At 42.1% G+C, this 26,153-nt stretch overlaps 3 protein-coding genes across 4 annotated transcripts; 2 read left to right on the forward strand and 1 right to left on the reverse strand.

Annotated features, from left to right (window-relative positions):
• Window positions 1–1,773: 1,773 nt before the first annotated feature.
• RPL36A (ribosomal protein L36a) lies at window positions 1,774–7,008 on the forward strand. The gene is made up of 5 exons (NM_001242635.1): window positions 1,774–1,996; window positions 2,409–2,514; window positions 2,705–2,772; window positions 6,301–6,423; window positions 6,689–7,008. The coding sequence occupies exons 1-5, from the start codon at window positions 1,886–1,888 to the stop codon at window positions 6,707–6,709; spliced, it is 429 nt and encodes a 142-aa protein (NP_001229564.1). The 5' UTR covers window positions 1,774–1,885; the 3' UTR covers window positions 6,710–7,008.
• A 1,794-nt stretch (window positions 7,009–8,802) lies between these two features.
• GLA (galactosidase alpha) lies at window positions 8,803–19,019 on the reverse strand. Its single transcript, XM_003954034.6, has 7 exons — window positions 18,726–19,019; window positions 14,798–14,972; window positions 12,613–12,790; window positions 11,654–11,745; window positions 9,781–9,942; window positions 9,366–9,563; window positions 8,803–9,095 (listed from the first exon to the last, which is right to left on the reverse strand). Exons 1-7 carry the CDS (start codon window positions 18,917–18,919, stop codon window positions 8,805–8,807), a joined length of 1,290 nt encoding a protein of 429 aa, XP_003954083.3. The 5' UTR covers window positions 18,920–19,019; the 3' UTR covers window positions 8,803–8,804.
• A 105-nt stretch (window positions 19,020–19,124) lies between these two features.
• Window positions 19,125–25,138, forward strand: HNRNPH2 (heterogeneous nuclear ribonucleoprotein H2). Of its 2 annotated transcripts, none has more exons than XM_009439360.3 (2): window positions 19,125–19,323; window positions 22,940–25,138. In XM_009439360.3, the coding sequence occupies exon 2, from the start codon at window positions 22,993–22,995 to the stop codon at window positions 24,340–24,342; it is 1,350 nt and encodes a 449-aa protein (XP_009437635.1). In that variant the 5' UTR covers window positions 19,125–19,323; window positions 22,940–22,992; the 3' UTR covers window positions 24,343–25,138.
• The last annotated feature ends 1,015 nt before the right edge of the window (window positions 25,139–26,153 follow it).

Below are 26,153 nucleotides of genomic sequence, written 5' to 3' on the forward strand. Positions count from 1 at the left end.
CAATATAGTGACCATAGTTAATAATACTGTATTATTGAAATTTGATAAGAGAGCAGATTTTAAGTGTCCTCACCACCCCCATGGTAACTATGGATGGTGATGGATGATAGATGTGTTAATCAATTTGACTGTGGTAATCATTACACAGTGTATACACATATCAAATCATCATGTTGTACACCTTGAATATAAACAATTTTTGTCAATTAAATATTTTTAAGTAAACAAAAACAAGCAAAACCCCCACAAAGCCACATAACACCAGATATGATAGAAAGAACTAAGGTTGATTAAATGAAGAGGGGCCATGTTCACGGTCTTCATATTTCCATGTTACTAACATAAACCCCTAAAGGCCAGTGAGATTGCTTAAGAATCTGGAAAGAAAAAGAAAATGCTGGAAGTTTGGCAAAGAAATTTTCAGGAAATGTAGCAGGTAGTGGTAATATATTTATTATCTCATTCCCAGAGACCACCCAACAAAAAAGGGGGTGATCAGAGTGTCAGCTCAGGTCCCACGCGTGTTCCCGGAGGGTTGTGCAAGCAAGATACCCCAGACTCTCACGGTTCTTCAGCCCCTATTCCACTGCCACCTCCTCCTGTGTCTCAGCCCAATTCTGTCTCCTCACCATCCTCTACACTGCAGATGCCCCTGCTTCCTTTGTATGATGTAGTGGTTAAGTGCAAGGCTATAGTGTTAGACTACCTAGGATCAAATTCCAGCTCCACAAAAATATAACAACCTGTGTGACTTCAGGTAAGTAAACTTAACATCTCTTGTGCCTCAGTTTCCTCACCTGTTAAATACTAATACTGGTATATACCTCCTGGGGTTGCTGTCAGGATTAAAAGGGGTAGTATGTAAGGTGGTTAGGAGAATGCCTGGCATATAGTAAGTGCGCCATAATTTTTTTAGCTATTATAATTACCAGGCCACAACAGCAATATTTTATAATGTTAAAGGAACGCGGGCTCTAGAGTCAGTCTACTTGGGTTTGTATCCTAGATTCACTAAATACCGTTGACATTGGGCAAATCGTTTAACATCCTACAGCCTCAATTTCTTAATCTGTAAAATGAGAATAATAGTACCACCTGTCTCCTAGAATTATTGTGAGAATTGTATGACACAATCTATTTAAAATGTTTAGCACCCTGAAGTCTTTCTATGCTGGACTCTCTTGAGACCTAGTATATGCCTTCTGCCAGGTTTGCAAGGAAGGGAAGAGCCGCTAGGTACTTTCTACTTCTAGGCTTGATGATTGCTATTACAGGAGCCAAACAATTTCATTGTCACTTTTCAGAACCTAGAGCTGCTGACTTACTCCCTCAACAGAAGGGTGCTGCTTTAATGCCAATCATTGTTCCTTTTCTTCAAAGTACTTAGTTCATAATTGTACATTTATAAGCCTATTAGATTACTGTGCCCCTCCCCCAGAACAGTGCCTGCCACATAATGGGCATCCAATAACCATTTGTTGAATGGACCAGCTGGCCATGTGATAGATGAACTGGAACAATTGGTTCCCTCCAGGTCTTCATTGAATTAGCAGTTTGCTGCGAAAGGTGTTCCCAGTGACCTTGAGGTGGAACAGGAATGGAACGTGGAGGTGGAGGACCCCTTCATTCGACCCTAGTCCTGGCTTCCCTCGGGGACGGGGAGGCCAGAGGATCTGGGAAAAACACTGCTCCCTTCACTGAACGCCACTACGTAGCAGAGTCCACCAAAAGAGATAAAGTGACGAAACGTTGAAAGCTGCGGGGCGGGAGGAAGTCGGGGTGAGTGGACCACCCTTTAGGCGGAGTCCTTCCTTAAGCTCCCGCCCGCGGCTCCGAACTGAGTCCTCTCAGCCGCCCGAGGGCGCTGCGCTGAGCCTTACACTCTATGATTGCTCCTACCGACTCCCATGAGGAAGTGCGATCGGGAACCTCCTATATACTTCCGTTTGCCGCGCGGTTTCTTTCTTTCCGCGCCGATAGCGCTCACGCAAGCATGGTAGGACTTGCTGGTGGGGGCCGAGTAACATCCAGCTTAATCTTTCCCCCCCTTCGTCGCCCGTGCTATGCCGGGATGGGTCCAGGCTCCTGTGTGGACTCGATATATCAGAGCAACCCAATCTTGCCGGGATCAACCCTAGAGGGACCGGGCTACGGGGCCAGGAATTGAAGTGATGGGTTCAAAGAGGTAGAGTTAGCCGGGGGTGGAGTTAATGAGGTCTCTTCCCTCTTTGGGGCTCGACGGAGGGAGGAAGCTCTGCTTGAAGCACATGGGGCTGGCCCACCCTGTAGTCAGAGGTAGCAAGTAATGAGGAGTCCTCCTGGAGTGCCTCAGCTTTAGCTGGGTAAGGTAGGGCGTTGTGCCATTGTGGTCAAATAACATTGCACGTTCTGAACTGTTTCTTTACTAGGTTAACGTCCCTAAAACCCGCCGGACTTTCTGTAAGAAGTGTGGCAAGCACCAACCCCATAAAGTGACACAGTACAAGAAGGGCAAGGATTCTCTGTACGCCCAGGGTAAGATGGATTCCGCATAATTTGGTGTTAATGTGACATTTGTGTTGTAGAATAACATACGAGTCCGGGTCTCTTTCCCTCCGCGCCTGGCTTGAGCGTTAATATTTCTGCTGCGAAATTAAGATAAAACCTGTAAGACTTACTTGCTGATCTTCAGTGTTTTATAACAAATACCAATTCGTTTTCCCAGGAAAGCGGCGTTATGACAGGAAGCAGAGTGGCTATGGTGGGCAAACTAAGCCGATTTTCCGGAAAAAGGTGAGTGGTAGTTACTATTTGACGTTTCCCAGTTAATTGCCGTAAGGATATGCACTTGTCTCTAGTCCACACACTTCATGATATAGGTATAGCGTTAGTTTAGCGAAGTTTTCACTGCACTGATATATCTAGTAGGTGATGGAGCTGGGAATGCAACTCATGTCTGACTAGTCCACAATACTGCACTATTTCAGTGTTTACGATTTTTTATCCTTTCCCTTCTGAAGAGGCAAAAAATTGAGGAATGTGCCCTGCTTTCCTAAGAACTGAAGTGTGAGTACACTGGTAAATCCTTTCATTTGCCTTGTTCCTTATCTGTCAATATGTCTGAATCCTCGCTTGTTGGTTGCACTAAGAATTGTTCTGTTGTTTCTCATCACAGAAACCTGCAGTCAACTACCTGTTCTCGTGAAGTCTTAAAACTCTTATAGAATAGCCATTTAGGCCTTTTTGCTAGCCTCCTGAATTCTGTATTCTCAGGCTGAGCGAGTTTCTGTTTACTCTCAAACCTTAGGTGATTTGGCTAACTCTTAAAGTAATTAGCACGATGATTGGAACGGAGCATTCTCTCCAACACAGCATTTCTTTTGGCACTTTGCTTCTTGTGCAGTTTAGCTCCAGAAAGTATTAAGGAATTACTTTAGTGCTCATTTGGATGCAGTAAGTGGTTTGATCTCAGGGTGGCAAAAAGAATGCTTTTTTTATACCTTTTCACATTCGGATAACTTGTTTAGAAGACAGAGGTTCTAACTAGGTTTTGGCCTATTAAGAACTGCAAACTAGCAGCAGCAGAACTCTGGCTAAAGGGGCAAGCTTATTAAGAAATTGAGTATTTAAAAATTGAGCTACCATATGATCCAACAATCCCACTGCTGGGTATATACCCAGAAGAAAATCGGTATATCAAAGAGATATCTGCACTCCTATGTTTGTTGTAGCATTGTTTATAATAGCTAAGATTTAGAAGCAACCTTAGTGTCCATCGGGATGAATGGATAAAGAAAATGTACCTATACGCGGCCAGGCACGGTGGCTTGTGCCTAGCACTTTGGAAAGCCGAGGCGGGTGGATCACCTGAGGTCAGGAGTTCGAGACCAGCCTGGCCAAGATAGTGAAACCCCGTCTCTAGTAAAAATACAAAAATTAGCTGGGCTTGTGGTGTGGGCCTGTAATCTCAGCCACCCGGGAGGCTGAGGCAGGAGAATCGCTGGAACCTGGGAGGCAGAGGCTGCAGTGAGCCGAGATCACGCCACTGTACTCCAGCCTGGGCGACAGAGCAAGACTCCATCTCAAAAAAAAAAAAAAAAAAAAAAAAAGAGGGAAAAAGAAAATGCACCTATACACAGTGGTACTATTCAGCCATAAAAAGAATGAGATCCAGTCATTTACAACAACATGGGTGGAACTGGAGATCATTATGTTAAGTGAAATAGGCACACAAAGACAAACATCACATGTTCTCGTTTGTGGGATCTAAAAATCAAAACAAGTGGACTTGTCATATAGAGAGTAGAAGGATGGTTACCAGAAGCTGAGAACTTCTGGTGGGGGGAGGTGGGGATGGTTAATGGGTACAAAAAGAAAAAAGAATGAATTAGACCAACTATTTGATAGCACGACAGCGTGACTAAAGTCAATAACTTAGTTACATATTTTAAAATAACTTAGAGTGTAATTGGATTGTTTGTACCTCAAAGAAAAAATGCAATAAAACTTTACAGTGGAGAAACCTAACAAGCACTACCTCAGCCAGGTAATCAAGGTTAACATCAACAGTCACGAGTCATGTTGATATATACCCTTGATAAGGTGTGATGAAAATGACACTTAAACCTAAAAATCCATAACCCTATCTAATGAGAAAATAACAAATCCCAAGAGGGGCATTTTACAAAATACTTGACCAGTAGTGCTGAAATTGTCAAGGTCATCAAAAAAGTCTGAGAAATTGCCACAGCCAAAGGAGTCTAGAGACATGATGACTAAATATTAGGTGGTGTCCTGGGTGGGGTCCTAGAACAGAAAAAGGACATTAGAAAAACATAAGGAAATAAAAAAAAAAGTATGGACTTGAGTTAATAAGGCATCAGTGTTGGTTTGTTAATGAGTCATACTAATGTAAGATGAGAAACTGGTAAGGTTTATAAGAACTCTGTAGCATGTTTGCAATTTTTTGGTAAATAGAAAACTTGTAAACAATAGTTCTGTTGTTTAGGTAAAAGGAGCAATCAAGGCTGTGCGTGGTGGCTCGCGCCTGTAATCCCAGCACTTTGGGAGGCCAAGGCGGGTGTATCACCTGAGGTCAGGGGATCAAGACCAGCCCGTCCAACATGATGAAACCCCCATCTCTAGTAAAAAAAAGAAAAAATTAGCTGGGCGTGGTGGTGGGCGCCTGTTATCCCAGCTACTCAGGAGGCTGAAGCAGGAGAATTGCTTGAACCCAGGAGAAGGAGCTGAGATCACGTCATTGCACTCCAGCCTGGGCAACAAGAGCAAAACTCCATCTCAAAAAAAAAAAAAAAAAAAGAACAATAAAAAAAGTTGAGGATTAGTGGGGAGTGTAGTTTGAGTTAAATAATTCAGTTGAATGGACATAAATTCTAGACATAACTGTAGGTAGTCTTAGAATTTATTGATCTTTTATAGAGATGGGGTTCTCACTATGTTGCCCAGGCTGGTCTCAAAATCCTGGGCTCAAGTGATCCTGCCTCAGCCTCACAAACTGTTGGGATTAAAGAACTATGCAGAGCTGCTGAATGGCCACAAGTTCAGGGTGGCAAGATGAGTTGCCCATTTGATAGGAAGCTCTAGGATGTTTGATCTGAATGGGGTTTGGATTCAAACTTGATGACAACTGGATGACATGCCATCTTTGCTATTACCACATTTTCTCTTTATATATTTATATATTTATATATTATGTATATTTTTATATATTTTTATATATGTTTTATATATATATTTATATATATTATATATATATATATTTTTTTTTTGAGATGGAGTCTCACTCTGTCGCCCCGGCTGGAGTGCAGTGGTGCGATCTCTGCTCACTGCAACTTCCGCCCACCTCCTGGGTTCAAGTGATTCTTCTGCCTCAGCCTCCTAAGCAGCTGGGATTATAGACACGTGCCACCATGCCCGGCTGATTTTTTTGTATTTTTAGTAGAGATGGGGTTTCACCATGTTGGTCAGGCTGGTCTCGAACTCCTGACCTCATGATCTGCCTGCCTCGGCCTCCCAAAGTGCTAGGATTACAGGCATGAGCCACTGTGCCCAGCCTTCTCTTTATTTTTTTTAGTCCACAAGTTCTACACATTTTCTCTTAAATTCACTGATTTTTAGATTATTTTCTCCCTATGGCTTAAGAGTATACTGAGTACTATTTAAAGCAAAGCATTGCAAATGAATAGTTGCCCCACTATTCATTTGCAATGCTTTGCTTTAAATAGTACTTAAAGTAGTCATTTTTGAAGAAAGTGATCTTCTGTAGTTATTTATTAAGGCTTTAATTTAATTTTTTTTCAGGCTAAAACTACAAAGAAGATTGTGCTAAGGCTTGAGTGCGTTGAGCCCAACTGCAGATCTAAGAGAATGCTGGCTATTAAAAGATGCAAGCATTTTGAACTGGGAGGAGATAAGAAGAGAAAGGTATATAATTATGGGTGGAAGGTGCAATCTTTTTCATAGCTTTATTTGAAAAGGTGAACATCTATTCATTGTGGCATAGAGCTCAGGGGTAATCCTAAAAATATTAGATCTATAGCTAAAGATATGTGAGGTCTTTTGCTACAAGGAGCAAAGGAAGAATGAGGCAGCTTAACAGCATGGTGAGTATTTTAGGAACAGATAATGTTCTTAATGGGGCAGTAGTTCATGGCAAAATACAAAACAACTTTTTTCTGTTCTGTTACAGGGCCAAGTGATCCAGTTCTAAGTGTCATCTTTTATTATGAAGACAATAAAATCTTGAGTTTATGTTCACTTCATTTGTTTGCCGTTCATCTTTTGGGAGGGAATAAGCTAGAGCCATCAATACAATTCCGCTTGTGGGGAAATTTATGCCTCTTACTGGTACTACTTGTTTTGCATCGAAGCTGACTGGTTGAGTTCACATCATATGTTGCAATTTTCTAATTTGGCACTTCAATCACTAGGGGCCTTATGAGGCAGTTTGTCATTATGCAATGGTTATTGGTTATCATGTGAGTAGACACATTTCAGGCTAATAGGGAGTAGTCAGTAACACATTCATAGTGAATATGAGATGTCTTTGCTAAGAGTTAAGTGTCAGATCTTTGTTATAACAGTTAATTTAATAAAGAATTTTGGCATTGTTCTCCAGACACAGTACACTGTAACATATATAACATTGTCTGTGGACTTGGTCTTACACTCGAACATTTTGACATTCCCCCTCACATTTTAAAGTAGATATATTTATACCAAAATAACTACAAAGAATAGGTTTTCTAATGTATGAAACCCCCCAGTGGAGTTTTTGTTTTTGTTTTTTTTTGAGACAGGGTCTCCCTCGTAAGTGCCAGTGGTGTGGATCATAGCTTGCTACAGCTTTGAGCTTGCAGGCTCAAGTGGTCCACCTGCCTCAGCCTCCTGAGTAGCTGGGACTATAGGTGCCTGTTACCATACCTGGCTAATATTAGTTTTTGTGTTGGGTGTCTCTCTTTGTTACTCAGCTAGTCTGGAACTCCTGGCCTTCAGTGAAACTCCCATCTCAGCATCCCAAGATGTTGGGATTACAGGTGTGAGCCACCAGGTCTGGCCAAACTCCCCGGTGGAAGAATCTTAAGAGACAAAATACCCATTCTTTAAAATGCCTCTTAACAGTTCCAAATTACACATCTTTTTTTTTTTCTTTTTTTGAGATGGAGTGTTGCTCGTTACCTAGGCTGGAGTGCAATTGGTACAACCTCAGCTCACTGCAACCTCTGCCTCCCAGGTTCAAGTGATTGTCCTGCCTCAGCCTCTGGAGTAGCTGGGATTACAGGTGCCTGCCACCTGCCTGGCTAATTTTTGTATTTTTAGTAGAGAGGGGGTTTCACCATGTTGGCCAGGATGGTCTCCATCTCCTGACCTCGTGATCCGCCCGACTTGGCCTCCCAAAGTGTTGGGATTACAGGCGTGAGACACCGTGCCTGGCCTATACATCCTTCTTAATACATTTCAGTCTTAATGATGTTTAGCTCTTGGTAGTTAAATATGCTACACATTTTGATAATTGGGAGAGAACCTCAACAAGGGGGGTGGGTATCTGGATGAGTAAATACGGGTTTAATAGTTTTATTCCTAAAGTTTAAACTTCGGAAAATTTTATTCAAGGAAATAGAACTTTTTTTTTTGAGATGGAGTCTTGCTCTGTTGCCCAGGCTGGAATGCAGTGGCGTGATCTTGGCTCACTGCATCCCCCACTTCCCGGGTTCAAGTGATTCTCCTGCCTCAGTCTCCTGAGTAGCTGGGGCTACAGAAGCTCGCCACCATACCTGGCTAATTTTTGTATTTTTAGTAGAGACGGGGCTTCACTATGTTAGCCAGGCTGGTCTCGAAATCCTAACCTCAAGTGATCTGCCTGCCTCAGCTTCCGACCTCAAGTGATCTGCCTGCCTCAGCTTCCAAAAGTGCTGGGATTCCAGGCATGAGCCACTGTGCCTGGCTTTTTTTTTTTTTTTTTTTGAGATGGCGTCTTTGTTGCCCAGGCTGGAGTGAGGTGGCATGATCTCAGCTCAATGCAACCTCCACCTCCCGGGTTCAAGTGATTCTCATGCCTCAGCCCCCCAGAGTAGCTGGGACCACAGGCGTGCGCCACCACACCTGGCTAATTTTTATATTTTTATTAGAAATGGGGTTTCACCATGTTGTCCAGGCGGGTCTCAAAGTCCCGACCTCAGGTGATCTGCCCGCCTCAGCCTCCCAAAGTGCTGGGATTACAGGCATGAGCCACCTAGCCTTGAGCTTTTAAAGTGAATGGAGAAAAAGGTGGACAGGAAGTAGTAGTTGGCAATAAAATAAACATTTTAAAGTAAGTCTTTTAATGACATCTGCATTGTATTTTCTAGCTGAAGCAAAACAGTGCCTGTGGGATTTATGTGACTTCTTAACCTTGAAGTCCATTCATAGAACCCTAGCTTCCTTTTCACAGGGAGGAGCTGTGTGATGAAGCAGGCAGGATTACAGGCCACTCCTTTACCCAGGGAAGCAAGTGCGATGGTATAAGAGCGAGGTCCACCAATCTCCTGCCGGTTTATCATAGCTACAGCCCAGGCTAAGCCTGAGAGAGGTCGTTCCCACACTTCAAAGTTGTCTGCCTGAAAAACCAAGAAAGTGTGATTGCTTAGCAACTAGTGATAGGTGGCCCTGTTAGTTTGGCATTCATTCTTAATGTCAGAACTATCAAGCACTTGTAGGAAAAATTAAAATGATCCTGTAGCATTATTTTGGAAATAAAGTAATGTTTCTAGCAAGAAGCTTTATTACTGATAGTAACATCAAGAGCAAGGGAAAAAAATAGATTTAGGCCCAAGACAAAGTTGGTATTGGGTATATAAAGCCATCTTAAAATATATACTCTTATTTACCTGTCTAAGCTGGTACCCTTGCTTGCCCAAGGGGTCCTGATTGATGGCAATTACGTCCTTATCCTGAAGGAGAGCTTTGGCTTGAGGGCTGATGTGTCGGAGGTCATTAGACATGAATAAAGGAGCAGCCATGATAGCCCAGAGGGCCATCTGAGTTACTTGCTGATTCCAGCTGAGGCCAAAGTTGCCAATCACTAACTGAGAAAAAGAATGAAATAATTCAAACAAGAGAGGAGGAAACATTCTTAAAGTTACCTAGATGACCCATATGGAGAAACCACTTTCCACAGCATCCTGCTCTAAGTACTCTCACATAAAGCCTCCTCCCAGGAACTTTACCTGTATTTACCTTGATTGTCAAAATAGGAAACAAGCCTACTGCAGGGTCTTGAACAAGGAGGGCTCAAGTTTTTACCATATCTGGGTCATTCCAACCCCCTGGTCCAGCAACATCAACAATTCTCTCCTGGTTAAAAGATGTCCAGTCCAAGATACTCTTTATACTTTTCCAGGAATCATCAACGTCAGCAAAATTTCGCCAGTGATTGCAGTACTGTCGGATTTCTGTATAATTGGGCTGTGAAAACAGATATGACTCTTCTGTTTACTTTCTACTAACATCCTTGTGAGATGAAAACAGTTTAAAGGAGGCACTTGTAGCCTTCTCTTGAGTTTACAGATTGAACGTCTCCATAAGGAGGTCTAAACCCTTATAATGAATTTTCACTGTAAGAAGTTTGCTTCAGAAGTAGGCCATATAACTTGAAATCCCTTAAAGTTAATTTACTTCTATAATCAGAACTAAAATGATCTTAGTAAAATTAAAAGCTGCAAAATTACATAGGACTCCATCAAGTATTAAGAAAACTTAAATCCCAGGCATATAGTTTGTTAATGGAATAAAAAGTTTGTAGAGGCTGGGCACGGTGGCTCATGCCTGTAATCCCAGCACTTTGGGAGGCCGAGGCAGGTGGATCATCTGAGGTCAGGAGTTCGAGACAAGCCTGGCCAACATGGTGAAAACATCTCTACTAAAAATACAAAAAGTAGCCAGATGCGGTAGCGCACGCCTATAATCCCAGCTACTGGGAGGCTGAGGCAAGAGAAGCGCTTGAACCCGGGAGGCGAAGGTTGCAGTGAGCCGAGATGGCGCCACTGCACTCTAGCCTGGGTGACAGTGAGACTCTGTCGCAAAAAAAAAGTTTGTAGATAGGCAGGTGGGATATCAGGTTTAAGATGTTGAGAAAAAAGACTTTTGCAGAGATAATGAGGGAATAATAGGGATTCATTCCATAAATAACTATTCAACACTTAACCATATGCGAGGGATACAGTCAAAGTCAGACAAGGTCCCTGCCCTCATGAAACTTACACTCTAGTGGGGAGACATGGTAACAAGTCAACACTTCCAAATAGTGTGGAGCTCTGAGAAGGAAATTAAACAGGTTAATGTGATGAAGAATGAATGGACAGAGGGCTATTTTAAAGTAGTTAGAGAAGAACTGTCTGCATATGTGGCGTTTGGTCTGCGACTTCAATGTTAAGGAGCCCGGCCCTTTAAAAATCTTTGGGGAAGAACTGTTCTAGGCAGAAAAAAAGCAAGTGTAAAGGCCCTGGGGCAGCAATAGGCTTGCAGTGTTGAGGGACAGAAAGAAAACCAGTGTAGCCAGGGAAAGAGCCATGACCCCTTGGACTTTGGGGAGGCAGGCAAGGGCTGGATCAGTGCAGTTTGGTTTCATTCCAAGTGCAATTGGAAGCGAGTTAAGGGTTTTAAGCAGGGAACTGATGATGACATTTATATATTTTATAACTCTGTTAAGTCTCAGGGTTTTTTTCTTTTAAAAAAACTGATATTTACATTTTAATATGATAACTCTAGTGCTGCTTGGAAAATAGATGGGGGTTGAGACAGAGTGGAAGCAGAGAGATCAGGTGGTCCCAGCAGTCTGGTTGAGAGCCGATAGTAGCTTGGAAGGCCAGGGTGCATGTAGTCAAGATGGAAGGAAGTGGGCTGATTCAGGAGATATTTTAGAGATACTGGTGGAAGGACTGTTGATAGACAGGACATGAATGGTGAAATAAAGGGGAAGACACAAGGATGACTTTCCAGGTGATGGTAGCTTAGGCTATAATTACAGCAGTGGGGATGGTGAGAAGTGGTTGGAACCTGGGAGAGATGGTAGGATGATAGTAAGTAACGTTGGACTTTGAAGGAGACCTTGGTTTCCTTTGTTGTCAAGTTCTATCTATCAGTACAGTTCTATTGGATTCTGGGCTCACTATCTCACCTTTTGAAAGGGCCACATATAAAGAGGCCACTCACAGGAGTACACAATGCTTCTGCCAGTCCTATTCAGGGCCAAGGACATGTGCTTATAACCTGTATGAGAAAACAATGGGTAAAATAAGGGAAAGAAATGAATTTCCAGCTGGGGCTATATATATAGTTATTTTATTTTATTTTATTTTTTTGAGATGGGGTTCAGTCTGTCATCCAGGCTGGAGTGCAGTGGTGCGATCTTGGCTCACTGCAACCTCTGTTTCCCAGGTTCAAGTGACTCTTCTGTCTCAGCTTCCCAAGTAGCTGGGATTACAGGCATGTGCCACCAAAGTCAGCTAATTTTTGTATTTTTAGTAGAGATGGGGTTTCACCATGTTGGCCAGGGTGGTCTCGAACTCCTGACCTCAAGTGATCCACCCGCCTCAGCCTCCCAAAGTGCTAGGATTACAGGCATGAGCCATCATGCCCAGCTGGGGCTGTATATTTTAAGAAGAGGCTACCTGGAAGGTTCATGTTTAAACTAGCAGCAGGGACAGGCAGTTGCTCTGTGCTTAAATTGTATAAAGTACCTCCCAGACTGCTGGGATTGTTCTGAGGAAGTAGTGCAGAGATGGTGTGTATATTGAGGAAAGGCAGGAATGAAGATGCTTCTTTCTCTGTGACCGATTGACAACCTGGACTCCCCTAAATGATGTTATAGAGAGTTACAATTACTAATTAACTCTTAGAGCCCTCTTGAATTATAAGTGCACAATATTAGCTATGGTTAGGTATGCATGGATTTTACATGAATGAATGAATTAATTAATGAACTGAAAGAGAAGAGATGGGAGCTCTGGCACATGGAGAATAATTATTTCCAGTATTGTGACAGGGTATTTAAAATTCTGAAGATTGGTTCTTTGGCTCAGCTACCATGGCCTCAAAGTTCTTTCCTTTGTGGCTAATCTCTGGAATGAAACATACCATCTGCCAAATTTTCCAAACTGTCACAGTAACAACCATCAAATTTTAGCAGATCTACTCCCCAGTCAGCAAAGGTCTGGGCATCAATGTCGTAGTATCCAAAACTCCCAGGGAAGCCTGCGCAGGTTTTATTTCCAACATCTGCATAAATCCCTAGCTTCAGTCCTTTGCTGTGAACCTGAAATGAGAGGGAGGAAAAGAGTCACCATTGTAGAAGCACAATCGTGAGGGAGCAGAAAGAGAGAACCATTCCAGGCTGGGGGAAGAGACAAGGTTACTTCACCAGGTATTGGGGGCTTTTCCCCACAAACCCCCAAAATCATCCAGATGAGTTTGTTGGAAGACAAAGAATAAATCCCCCAGTTCTGCTGAGCTAGTTCAAACTAGGCATGTGAGCTATAGCCCAGAACTGAGGAGAAAGCTAGCAGCCATGCTAATCTTCCTGATGGGATCCTGAAAATTACCTTTTGAGGGAAATGATAGATTTACCTTGACAAAGACTCTCTTGACCAAACTTTAGTTAGACTTCTCTGATGAGCCTTCTTTTCGACTAGACCTCCACCTTGGCTTCCTATGTCTGTCCTAGCAAGACCTCTTAGCAAGAATCCTGCTAAGTCAATACCGCCACCATTGATATCTGATCAATTTCCCTCATCCCCCACCCTTCTTGTTTAAGTACATGAAGCTTTAGCAAGAAGCTCCCTACCCTTGATGTCTTCTTAAATATTCCATCCACTGACCCCCTCAATCTGCTCATTGGCTATAAATCTCCACCTGTCTTTGTTGTATTTGGAATTGAACTTGGCTCTTTCCTCTACTGTGGTAGTACTGAATAAAATCTGTCTTCATCGGCCGGGCGTGGTGGCTCATGTCTGTAATCCCAGCACTTTGGGAGGCCAAGGTGGGCGGATTACAAGGTCAGGAGTTCGAGACCAGCCTGGCGAATATGGTGAAACCTTGTCTCTACTAAAAATACAAAAATTAGCCGGGCGTGGTGGTGTGCGCCTGTAGTCCCAGCTACTTGGGAGGCTGAGGCAGGAGAATCACTTGAACCCAAGAGGTGGAGGGTTGCAGTGAGCTGAGATTGTGCCACTGCACTCCAGCCTGGGCGACAGAGCGAGACTCCGTCAAAAAAAAAAATCTGTCTTCATCATCTTTAACTAGTGTTGGACTCCATTTCTCTTCAATGATCTCCAGAATATTTTCCTTCTATCTTCTAAAATTCTAGTTTATAGTACCATTGCAATAGCTTCCTAAAGGTTATATGGAAATACATGCACACATATGTCAAGAACCAAGTTCCTTTTTCCTCCTAGAGAGTTCAGTGGTTTTAGCAAAAGGAGAACTCCAAGATGGGCCTCAAGAGCTATTACAAAACATTTGTAGGCTAGGCGCGGTGGCTCATGCCTGTAATCCCAGCACTTTGGGAGGCCGAGGTGGGCGGATCACGAGGTCAGGAGATCGAGACCATCTTGGCTAACACGGTGAAACCCCGTCTCTACTAAAAATACAAAAAATTAACTGGGCATGGTGGTGGGTGCCTGTGGTCCCAGCTACTTGGGAGGCTGAGGCAGGAGAATGGCGTGAACCCAGGAGGTGGAGCTTGCAGTGAGCTGAGATCGCGCCACTGCCCTCCAGCCTGGGAGACAGAATGAGACTCCATCTCAAAAAAAAAAAAAAAAAAAAAAATTGTCTGCTGATGGAATGCAAAGTCCACCTGATAAGCCTTACAATTCAATGTTCAGATAACAGCCAGCTATTCTACTTTCTAAGTGTCATGAGGGCTGTTTCTTTTTTTCCTTTTCTTGTTTTTTTTTTTGAGATGGAGTTTCTCTTTTGTTGCCCAGGCTAGAGTGCAATGGCGTGATCTCAGCTCACTGAAACTTCCACCTCCTGGGTTCAAGCGATTCTCCTGCCTCAGCCTCCCAAGTAGCTGGGGTTACAGGCGTTCACCACCATGCCCAGCTAATTTTTTGTATTTTTAATAGAGTTGGGGTTTCACCATGTTGGCCAGGCTGGTCTCGAACTCTTGACCTCAGGTGATCCACCCGCCTCGGCCTCCCAAAGTGTTGGGATTACAGGCGTGAGCCACCACGCCCAGCCATGAGGGCTGTTTCTAAACAAGCTTCTGTACAGAAGTGCTTACAGTCCTCTGAATGAACAAGAACATTATCTATAAACTCACATAATTAGCTAGCTGGCGAATCCCATGAGGAAAGCGCTGAGGGTCTGCCTGAAGTCTGCCTTCTGAATCTCTTTGGGGAGCCATCCAACAGTCATCAATGCAGAGGTACTCATAACCTGCATCCTTCCAGCCTTCTGAGACCATGAGCTCTGCCATCTCCATGAAGAGCTTCTCACTGAAAGAGAAATTCCAATAATCATTACAATTCATTAAATGAACACTTAGGTACCTCCTATTTATTAGGCACCTTGGGATTTCACAATTTTTTCCAACTCAGTAATAGTGTGGTAGTAATCACAAGCAATGTAAGGTAAAATGAATTGTTTTTCCAGATTTTCTTTTGTCTCTCTTATCCCGTTAATATTCCTGCCCTAAAAACCCCAAACAAAATAGGAATGAGAAATATATGATGAAATTGAAAAGAGTATTAGATCTAAGAAGACAGTTCAGTAAAGTCAGAAACTACAAAGTTAACATAATCAACAGATATCAACAATAATCCTATTTGGAGAAAAATATCCCATTCACAAGAACAACTGAACAACCTAAAATGCCTAGAGATAAATTTAAGATATGTGCAAGGCCCATATGTTAAAACTATGATGCTCCTAAATGATTTGAATAAATGGAGAAATATTATTTTGCTCTTGGATAAGCATACTCAATATTAAAAATAAGTTAATTTTCCCTGCAATCCTTTGTATATTTAACAAAATCCTTAACAAAGCCCAAGAGTACTTAGGTTTCCTTTTTATCTTTTTTTTTTTTTTTTTTGAGATGGAGTCTCCCTCTGTCGCCCAGGCTGGAGTGCAGTGGCGCCATCTTGGCTCACTGCAACCTCTGCCTCCCCGGTTCAAGCGATTCTTCTACCTCAGCCTCCCGAGTAGCTGAGATTACAGGCATGTGCCATCGCATCCGGCTAATTTTTGTATCTTTAGTAGAGACAGGGTTTTGCATTTTGGCTAGGCTAGTCTTGAACTCCAGGCCTCAAGTGATCCACCTGCCTCGGACTCCCAAAATGCTGGGATTACAGGCGTGGGCCACCTGCCCAGCTTCCAAAAGGGCTTTTTAAGGAACTTGGCACAACATTACAAAAAGTTCACCTAAAAGATTACATACATGTACATTCATTAAAAGATGAAGGCTGGGCGTGGTGGCTCACGCCTGTAATAACAGCATTTTGGGAGGCCGAGGCAGGCAGATCACCTGAGGCTGGGAGTTTTGAGACCAGCCTGACCAACATGGAGAAACCCCATCTCTACTAAAAATACAAAATAGCTAGGCGCGGTGGCGCATGCCTGTAATTCCAGCTACTCGGGAGGATGAGGCAGGAGAATTGCTTGAACCTGGGAGGCGGAGGTTGCGGTGAACCGAGATCGTGACATTGTACTCCAGCCTGGGCAACAAGAGCGAAACTCCAGCTCAAAAAAAAAAAAAAAAAAAAAAAAAAAAAAAAAAAAAAAAAAAAAAAATAAATAAATAAAAAGGAAGCTAGTGTGGAACTATTAGCATTAGAATAAGAATACACAGATTAATGGAATTAAACAAAGTTTAGAAAGAGGTCCTTCCAGCCATCTGATACCATGGGACTTATTATTTATTAAATGTGGCATTTCTGATAGAAGAACAAAGTTCAGATGGACTAAAGATTTAAATATTTTAAAAATCCACAAAAATACTAGTAAGAAACGTATATACTGTATTATCTTCAGGTAGGAAAGGACTTTCTCAGCATGACCCCAAAGTCAGAAATCAGAAAGGAAAAACTGATGTGTTTGATTACATAAATATCAAAACCAACACATAGGAAGAACCACCGTATTTGCAAGGCATGATAGACTGAAAAAGAAAAAAGAGGCCGGGTGCGGTGGCTCACACCTGTAATCCCAGCACTCTGGGAGGCCAAGGCGGGCAGATCACTTGAGGCCAGGAGTTCGAGACCAGCTTGGGCAACATGGTGAAACCCGTCTCTACTGAAAATACAAAAATTAGCTGGGCGTAGTGGTGTGCCTGTAATCCCAGCTACTCAGGAGACTACGACAGGAGAACTGCTTAAACCCGGGAGGTGGAGTTTGCACTGAGCAGAGATCGTGCCACTGCACTCCAACCTGGGTGACAGAGTGAGACCCCCTCTCAAAAAAAAAAGTAAGGCTGGGCGTGGTGGCTCACACCAGCACTTTGGGAGGCTGAGGCGGGCGAATCACGAGGTCAGGAGATTGAGACCACCCTGGCTAACATGGTGAAACCCCGTCTGTATTAAAAAAAAAAAAAAAAAAAAAAAAAATGAGCCAGGCGTGGTGGCAGGCGCCTGTAGTCCCAGCTACTCGGGAGGCTGAGGCAGAAGAATGGCGTGAACCCAGGAGGCGGAGCTTGCAGTGAGCCGAGATCGTGCCACTGCACTCCAGCCTGGGCGACAGAGCGAGACCCCGTCTCAAAAAAAAAAAGAAAAAAAAAGTGTAATTTACCCAATGTCACAGGGCTAAGTAACAATGAGGCAGAATTTGAGCCCAGGCTGGGTGCCAGGGTCTTGCCATTAGCCAAACATGACATAAACATGATCCATTTTTTATGGAAAATAATGAAATAAAGAAATCTATGTTTTCATTTATATAGAAAACAATTGTAAGGTTGTATATTAACATTTTAACCATGATTATTTCTGGGTGGTGGAACGGTGGGGGGAAATCTTTATTTTCATTTTGCTCTTCTTTATCTACATTTTTTGCAATGATCATGCATTAGTTTTATAATCAGATGCAAATACCAATAAAGAAAAATCCGTGATGGGCAAAATTGCCACACATACTGTACCACAGGATCACATGAAACTTAGAAGGCCAATTTCTTCTGTGATGTCTGACCAACATCCTGACTTTATCTGTAAAGATATTCATAGGAATAACTTATGGACACAGAAATGTACTGTGACTGCCACCTTTTACCAACATCTATCAGTGATTCCTAACCTTTTTTAAATCACAGAGCCCTTTGAGAATCTGAAGAAAGGTAAATATCCTCTCTTCAGAAAAATACACATATTCATTCAGATTTGTAGATTTACATTCATTTTCCCATTGAACATTTGCTCTGTAAGCGCAGTTGAATGGTCAAGCGCTGTGCTATGTACTTTAAATAGGTTATCTCCTTGAAAACTCACCTGTGTGAGATAAGAACTATTTTTCAGATTTTTTTTGTCAGCTCCCTGAAATTGAAAGGTTGTAATCCCAATTTACAGATAAGGATTGTGAGGGTCAGATATGTTCAATACCTATCTAATCCAGCCTCAACCCTCACCCAAAGGTGTAAATGTATAAAGTTCCTCCATGTCAACCTTCCAGCCTGATGCCACGCTCATGGGCGAGGTGGGAGAGATCTCAGCGACCTTATGGTCTCTCTAACTCCCTCGAGATACTGCCGAGAAATCCACGACCCCAAAAGGAGAAAAAATGGCACGAATCTTAGTTCCCCATTCCTCCTACCCACCCTAGATGTTCTAACGGTTAGCACCCGGCAGAGGAAGAGCAGAAGTTCACAAGAAGGGTCTGAATAGAACCGGGCAGGGCTACTTTGGGCACACTGCCTATGGGGTGGCCCTGCTCTGCAAGGAGCAGTGAAAAAAAGAGAACCGGACAGGGAGAGAGAGAAAGAGAGGAAAGAAGAGAAAGAGAAGGAGAACGAGAGAGAGAGAGAGAGAGAGAGAAAGAAACAGGGGCCGCTGGCCGGACTCCCATCCCAGGAAAGGTCACACAGAGAAAGTTTAGGGCTAGTCCTGATTCGGGACAGTTTGCTGGGGATAAAAAAGCAGCAGCAGAGTCGGGTGGGGGAGCTCTCCCTCGGGCTCAACTGTTCCCGTTGAGACTCTCCAGTTCCCCAAACACACCCAAACACATGGAAAAGCAAAGGGAAGGGAGTACCCAATATCTGATACCTGATGCAGGAATCTGGCTCTTCCTGGCAGTCAAGGTTGCACATGAAGCGCTCCCAGTGCAGCCAGCCCATGGTAGGCGTCCTTGCCAATCCATTGTCCAGTGCTCTAGCCCAAGGGATGTCCCAGGAAAAGAGGGCCAGGAAGCGAAGCGCAATCGCGCAGCCCAGATGTAGTTCTGGGTTCCTCAGCTGCATTGTCACGGTGATCGGACAGCATAAATTTCCGCGGGTAACCTGGGCTTTTAAGATTAACCTCAGGGGCGGACCAATCACCGATGACTTATTAAATAATGACGTTATTGTTTCTCTGGCAACTGGGACGGTTATCCCCAGAGGTAGACCAATAATCAGTCACGTAAGACGTTCCGCTAACCAATCACCCGCTTCCTTTCTTGATATTGACCCGCCCTATTTCCATACCAGAAGGAAGTGCGGCACCTTAGTGATCCCGAGTTTAAGCCGAGAGTTGCTCACGTGACCGAGATCTCACATGACGTAGGCGCTCACGTGATTACTCGCTTACGTGAGCAGAAGTAGTTCTGGTCGTCGTCTACCGTCTCGCTATAGCCGTTTGAGGGAAGAAGGAGGAAAATTACCCGGTATCGTTAGAGGTTGGTGTGTGGGTGGGAACTGGGGACCCAGGGGTGGTGATGATGAAGACCAAAGCGGGGTTCGGGGGCCGCCTCCGCCTCTTTCGTTCTCTGCTTTCCCCTCCCCCCTCGCGCTCTCTCCCTCCTCCCCCCCATCTCAGTGCCGGGAAGCCGCCTGTGCTGCGCCTGGTGGGGAAATGGTGGACGCTCATGACTGTGTATGTGTTTTTGTATATCTGTCTGTCTGGGCCGGTCTCGGGGGACCCCTAAGGGTGACCGTAAGGCGAAAAACGTTTGAAAACCACGGCCCTGAGTTAAGAAAAACAGATACTGAAAATAGTGGTCTGAGTGCTGGTCTATCCATTCAGGCACTCAGTCTCCACTGCCTGATTGTCTGTAGGGGGAGGCCCCAAGTGAATTTTATCTGTAGAGTCACATCTAGGCAAATGCGTGCTTGACAAAGGCGCCCAATAAATTACTTTACTGAATTGAGTATTTGAATAATGTTTATTTTTCTGCTGATAACAACAATCTACATATTCAATTTCGAACATTTGAAAAATAACGATATAGTATAAAATTTAAAAATACACATAATTCACCACCCGGAGACGACTGCTCAACCTGATGTCGTTACAGTTTTTTAAAAAATGTGTATAACACACATATAAATACACAAATTCTTAACTCACAAAGAGTCCTGGTTCCCACTTTAGCCAGCAGTCCTGATGGCCTTCCCAGGAGACGCAGTAATGAAGTAGAACCTCTCTGCCCCTACAGAAGGGCTCTTAAGGAATAGAGCGGTGCAGGGAATTAAATGGGACGGGTTATCCCAGGGATAAGGCAAGCAAAAAAAAAAAAAAAATCCTGCAAAATGAAATAAAAAAACAGCTTGTAAATCTGTCACTGAGACCTTAGGATGGTTAATAGGAAAACTGTTATCACTGCAGATGCAGTGTGCTAGGCACATAATCGGCAATCAGTAAATGTTTGTTAAATCGTTTCCTCAGTGTAGTTTTATGGCCGTTATTACACTTTGTACTTTGTTTCCAAGAGGCCCAGTGCTCCCAGACCATTTCAGATAAACCATCCACATACAAAATTAGAAAATTTTATAAAATTTCCTATACCAAATCCCAGAAATGCAAACATTTTAATTTGTTTTATGTTACTTTTTTTGCTGAAGTAAAAGTAATTATTTCTGTAGAAATTTAAGGCTGCATAAAAAAATTGGAAAAATAACATGGAAAATCCATAAACCTCCCACTCAGAGTAACCACTAATATGTTCTTTCTAACTTAAAAAAAAAATTCCAGTATAGCAAATGTAAAGAATTAAAACTGTATAGAAGTATATAGGGTAAAAAGCGAAAAGCCCACTTCACCCCCCCACCCTTCAGTTCTCTCAAAAACAAGTTTGCTTCCAGATCTTTTATTTATTTACATACGTATATACATGCATGCCAATCTTTTACTATAAGTAGGATCATACTATGTATATTCTTTTATTTAATGTATTTTGGAGATCTTTCTGGGTCAAGGCAGATAGATTTTTTTTAAATGGCTGCATTGCATTCCAGTTTAAGGATAAAGTATAATTCATTCAGCCATTCCTCTAATGATGGCTATTTAGGTTTCCAGTTTTCTGCCATTACTAACAGTGCTGCAAGGAACATTTGTAAGTATTTCTGTTGACTAGATTCCTGGAAGGATTCTAGCAGTGTCAAAGGGTATGGGAACATGTATTTTGTACACAGTTGATATTGTAAAGCAGTTGTGCTCTTGGGTCACTTACAATTATAGCATAAGTAATTTCTCATGTTATTAAATATTTTTGTAACTTTTAAAATTAAATGCATAATATTCGTTTTCTTAATAAAGTACTTTTCAAAGAATATATAGCTCCATAAATCTGTCTGAATTTCAGATCATCTCCTTAGGGCACATAACTGAAATGTATTTGCTGTCAAAAGGCGTGATACATATTATCAAATTGCTTTCAGGATATAGTGGGGTTTATCAAAAAGGAAATAGTTTATATCAATTATCACTCTTCTGGTAGTGTATTAGTTTGTGAACTGCATAGCACTGATTTACTGTTGCTGTTTAATTTCCATTATCTTGATGGGTGAAAAATAACGATTAGTTCTGATTTTAACTTGCTGGAAGATTGATTAAATTTGAACATTTCCCAGATTCCTCTCCTGTATCCTCCTATACCTGTATTCTCTCATACTTAATCTGTTATCAAGTCCCGCAGATTCCACTTTTTTTGGTATGTGTAGATACATCTTTTCTCCATTTTACTCTTGTTGCCTTAGGCGATTCCTTTAACATATATTTATGAGACAAGTTCTAACTAATCTCCCTAGTTCCACGTCGACCCCCTTCTGTTTGAGTGCCACGCTGTTGCCAGGGTGATCTGTCTGAAAGAGTTTTGGTGAAGTCACCCTACATACTCCCCGGTTTAAAAGTCTTAAAAGGCGCTTAGTGTTTTTATATCAAAGTCTTTGGGATCTGATCTATGCCTTGCCAGTCTTTTCTCTTGCTTTTCCCTCTCCTATTTGTGCTTCATCATAATTAAGAAAAAAAAATGTTTATGGATCCCTGGGCAGATTAGTCTGTTTCATTTAACCATTTGGCCTCCAACCATAGAACTGATCAACTAGTCCCTCTTTGATACTATGCTTACACTCCACTCAGAGGGTCATGGCAAGTATAATGTATATTTGCATTTACATCTTTAATAATGACAGTCAGTGCTCCTGTAGGACCATAAGCCCATTCTGGGCTTATTGATTCTTGTATGCCAGAGCCGAATATTGGACATGGCAACTAAAAAATGTTTCTAAAATGAATGTGTGAATTCCCAATAATGTCTTTTTTTCATTTATCTCTGGAGCCCAAATATTTCCCTGATTTTATTGATTTGCATACATTTTTATATAATGAAGATATTATATAAAGAACTTACATAACCTGTGTTTTGTTTGTGTTTTAATTGTTGTTTAATCTTTTGATCTAGTGAAGTTTTTTATGTTTATATATTCAGATATAGCCATCTTTTATTTGTTGACATCTCCCACTGATTTGTTGCTGTTAATTTTTTTTTTTTTTTTTTGAGACGGAGTTTCGCTCTGGTCGCTGAGGCTGGAGTGCAGTGGCGTGATCTTGGCTCACCTCCACCTCCTGGGTACATAAAAGCGATTTTCCTGCCTCAGCCTCCCGAGTAGCTGGGATTACAGGCCCCTGCCACCACGCCCAGCCAATTTTTTGTATTTTTAGTAGAGATGGGGTTTCACCATGTTGACCAGGCTGGTCTCGAACTGCTGACCTCAGGTGATACACCCACCTCAGCCTCCCAAAGTGCTGGGATTACAGGCGTGAGCCACCGCACCCGGCCGATTGCTGTTAATTTTTAATGGTATCTAACACGTAATAGGCATTGAATAAATAACTGCTAAAAAATGAATGAGTTAAAAATTTGGTGAACTCTCTGTTTATACAGACGTCTTACAGAAAAGCTGTCAGCATAATTGAATTTTCTATTAATAGTTTGCTTTTTTCTCTTACTATATCACGAGCATTTTTCCATGACAGTAGTCTTCTTTTTTTTTTTTTTTCAGCTACACCAAAATTGCATTGAGCCAAACTTGCCACCAAGAGCCCAACAATCACCATGATGCTGAGCACGGAAGGCAGGGAGGGGTTCGTGGTGAAGGTCAGGGGCCTACCCTGGTCCTGCTCAGCCGATGAAGTGATGCGCTTCTTCTCTGATTGCAAGATCCAAAATGGCACATCAGGTATTCGTTTCATCTACACCAGAGAAGGCAGACCAAGTGGTGAAGCATTTGTTGAACTTGAATCTGAAGAGGAAGTGAAATTGGCTTTGAAGAAGGACAGAGAAACCATGGGACACAGATACGTTGAAGTATTCAAGTCTAACAGTGTTGAAATGGATTGGGTGTTGAAGCATACAGGTCCGAATAGCCCTGATACTGCCAACGATGGCTTCGTCCGGCTTAGAGGACTCCCATTTGGCTGTAGCAAGGAAGAGATTGTTCAGTTCTTTTCAGGGTTGGAAATTGTGCCAAATGGGATGACACTGCCAGTGGACTTTCAGGGGCGAAGCACAGGGGAAGCCTTTGTGCAGTTTGCTTCACAGGAGATAGCTGAGAAGGCCTTAAAGAAACACAAGGAAAGAATAGGGCACAGGTACATTGAGATCTTCAAGAGTAGCCGAGCTGAAGTTCGAACCCACTATGATCCCCCTCGAAAGCTCATGGCTATGCAGCGGCCAGGTCCCTATGATAGGCCGGGGGCTGGCAGAGGGTATAATAGCATTGGCAGAGGAGCTGGGTTTGAAAGGATGAGGCGTGGTGCCTATGGTGGAGGGTATGGAGGCTATGATGACTATGGTGGCTATAATGATGGATATGGCTTTGGGTCTGATAGATTTGGAAGAGACCTCAATTACTGTTTTTCAGGAATGTCTGATCATAGATACGGAGATGGTGGGTCCAGTTTCCAGAGCACCACAGGGCACTGTGTACACATGAGGGGGTTACCTTACAGAGCCACTGAGAATGATATTTATAATTTCTTCTCACCTCTTAATCCCATGAGAGTACATATTGAAATTGGACCCGATGGCAGAGTTACCGGTGAGGCAGATGTTGAATTTGCTACTCATGAAGATGCTGTGGCAGCTATGGCAAAAGACAAAGCTAATATGCAACACAGATATGTGGAGCTCTTCTTAAATTCTACTGCAGGAACAAGTGGGGGTGCTTACGATCACAGCTATGTAGAACTTTTTTTGAATTCTACAGCAGGGGCAAGTGGTGGCGCTTATGGTAGCCAAATGATGGGAGGGATGGGCTTATCCAACCAGTCTAGTTATGGAGGTCCTGCTAGCCAGCAGCTGAGTGGTGGTTATGGAGGTGGTTATGGTGGTCAGAGCAGTATGAGTGGATATGACCAAGTTCTGCAGGAAAACTCCAGTGACTATCAGTCAAACCTTGCTTAGGTAGAGAAGGAGCACTAAATAGCTACTCCAGATATAAAAGCTGTACATTTGTGGGAGTTGAATAGAATGGGAGGGATGTCTAGTATATCCAGTATGATTGGTAAATGGGAAATATAATTGATTCTGATCACTCTTGGTCAGCTTCTCTTTCTTTATCTTTCTTTCTCCTTTTTTAAGAAAACGAGTTAAGTTTAACAGTTTTGCATTACAGGCTTGTGATTCATGCTTACTGTAAAGTGGAAGTTGAGATTATTTTAAAACTTCAAGCTCAGTAATTTTGAACACTGAAACATTCATCTAGGACATAATAACAAAGTTCAGTATTGACCATAACTGTTAAAACAATTTTTAGCTTTCCTCAAGTTAGTTATGTTGTAGGAGTGTACCTAAGCAGTAAGCGTATTTAGGTTAATGCAGTTTCACTTATGTTAAATGTTGCTCTTATACCACAAATACATTGAAAACTTCGGATGCATGTTGAGAAACATGCTTTTCTGTAAAACTCAAATATAGGAGCTGTGTCTACGATTCAAAGTGAAAACATTTGGCATGTTTGTTAATTCTAGCTTTTTGGTTTAATATCCTGTAAGGCACGTGAGTGTACACTTTTTTTTTTTTTTAAGGATACGGGACAATTTTAAGATGTAATACCAATACTTTAGAAGTTTGGTCGTGTCGTTTGTATGAAAATCTGAGGCTTTGGTTTAAATCTTTCCTTGTATTGTGATTTCCATTTAGATGTATTGTACTAAGTGAAACTTGTTAAATAAATCTTCCTTTTAAAAACTGGAAAAAATCTTGTACTGATTGATTTTTATTATGTTCTGTCATATGGGCACACTGATTGACTTTACAATTCCCTCAAAATTAAGATTTTTAATTTTAAAATTATAAACAATATTTAGCATCTTTATATGTTCATTGTTGCATATATCATTAATTATTTCTAAGCTATATCCCTAGAAATGGGATTGCTGAGTCAAAGATATACTCATTTTTAAGGCTTCTGATTTGTGTTACCAGAAAGATTCTGGTACTTTATCTTTCTACTTGGAGTGTGTGTTTTATTTTCCCCCTTATACCCTCCTTATTGATGCACATTATTCTTTTTGATCTTTGCCAGTTTTTTAGTTGAGAAATGATATCTCATTGCTATTTTAATTTGTATTTTTTTGATTAATATTAAAGTTGTACATTCTTTTTTTAAAAAAACTTACCATGTCTACAGGACTATTGAGCTACTTTTGGAGACTGTACTTACCAAGATAGTATTCTCTAAAATCCAAAGAAGTGAAAGCAAATAAATAATCCTTTTTATTTCACCACAAACTAGAAGGCACGTTTGTATGTTTAAAAATAAGTAGGCTTACAATTATGTGTTAAAAACAAAACATAAAAAAGAAGCAGGTTTATGTTATGGAAATAAATTGTCTCCTCCATGAATTCATTAGTAGATTCTCTATAAACACTCTCAGGTGTATTTTAGGGCATCTAAAGCTTATCTTAAACCAGCGGTTCTCAAACATTCATGTGCATCAAAATCATCTGCAGGGGTTGTTTAAACATTCATTTCTAGGCCCCATCCCTAGAGTTTCCAATTCAGTAGTTTTGATGTTGCTTGAGAATGTGCTGATGCTGCTGGTCTCAAGACCACGTTTTGAGACCCATCACAGTTCCCCAAACAGCAACTTTAAGGAGCAGCTTCCTTTATGATCCCTGATTGCCTCCCCTTTGTTCCCATAACAAGTAGTTTAAATTTTCTGTTAAAGTCCAAACCACATATTTACAATACCTCGCACCTCTTAATGAGG

This window comes from Pan troglodytes, chromosome X, assembly GCF_028858775.2.
Source record: "Pan troglodytes isolate AG18354 chromosome X, NHGRI_mPanTro3-v2.0_pri, whole genome shotgun sequence".
Classification (NCBI taxonomy): Eukaryota; Metazoa; Chordata; class Mammalia; order Primates; family Hominidae; genus Pan; species Pan troglodytes.

Coding starts and splice junctions, on each gene's coding strand:
- RPL36A (NM_001242635.1), top strand. CDS start 1,886: ATGATTGCTCCTACCGACTCCCATGAGGAAGTGCGATCGGGAACCTCC. Junction 2,515..2,704: donor GGATTCTCTGTACGCCCAGG/GTAAGATGGATT, acceptor TCGTTTTCCCAG/GAAAGCGGCGTTATGACAGG. Junction 2,773..6,300: donor AGCCGATTTTCCGGAAAAAG/GTGAGTGGTAGT, acceptor ATTTTTTTTCAG/GCTAAAACTACAAAGAAGAT.
- HNRNPH2 (XM_009439360.3), top strand. CDS start 22,993: ATGATGCTGAGCACGGAAGGCAGGGAGGGGTTCGTGGTGAAGGTCAGG.
- GLA (XM_003954034.6), bottom strand. CDS start 18,919: ATGCAGCTGAGGAACCCAGAACTACATCTGGGCTGCGCGATTGCGCTT. Junction 14,973..18,725: donor GAGCCAGATTCCTGCATCAG/GTATCAGATATT, acceptor TTTCTCTTTCAG/TGAGAAGCTCTTCATGGAGA. Junction 9,564..9,780: donor GTTGGAATGACCCAGATATG/GTAAAAACTTGA, acceptor TCTTTTTCTCAG/TTAGTGATTGGCAACTTTGG.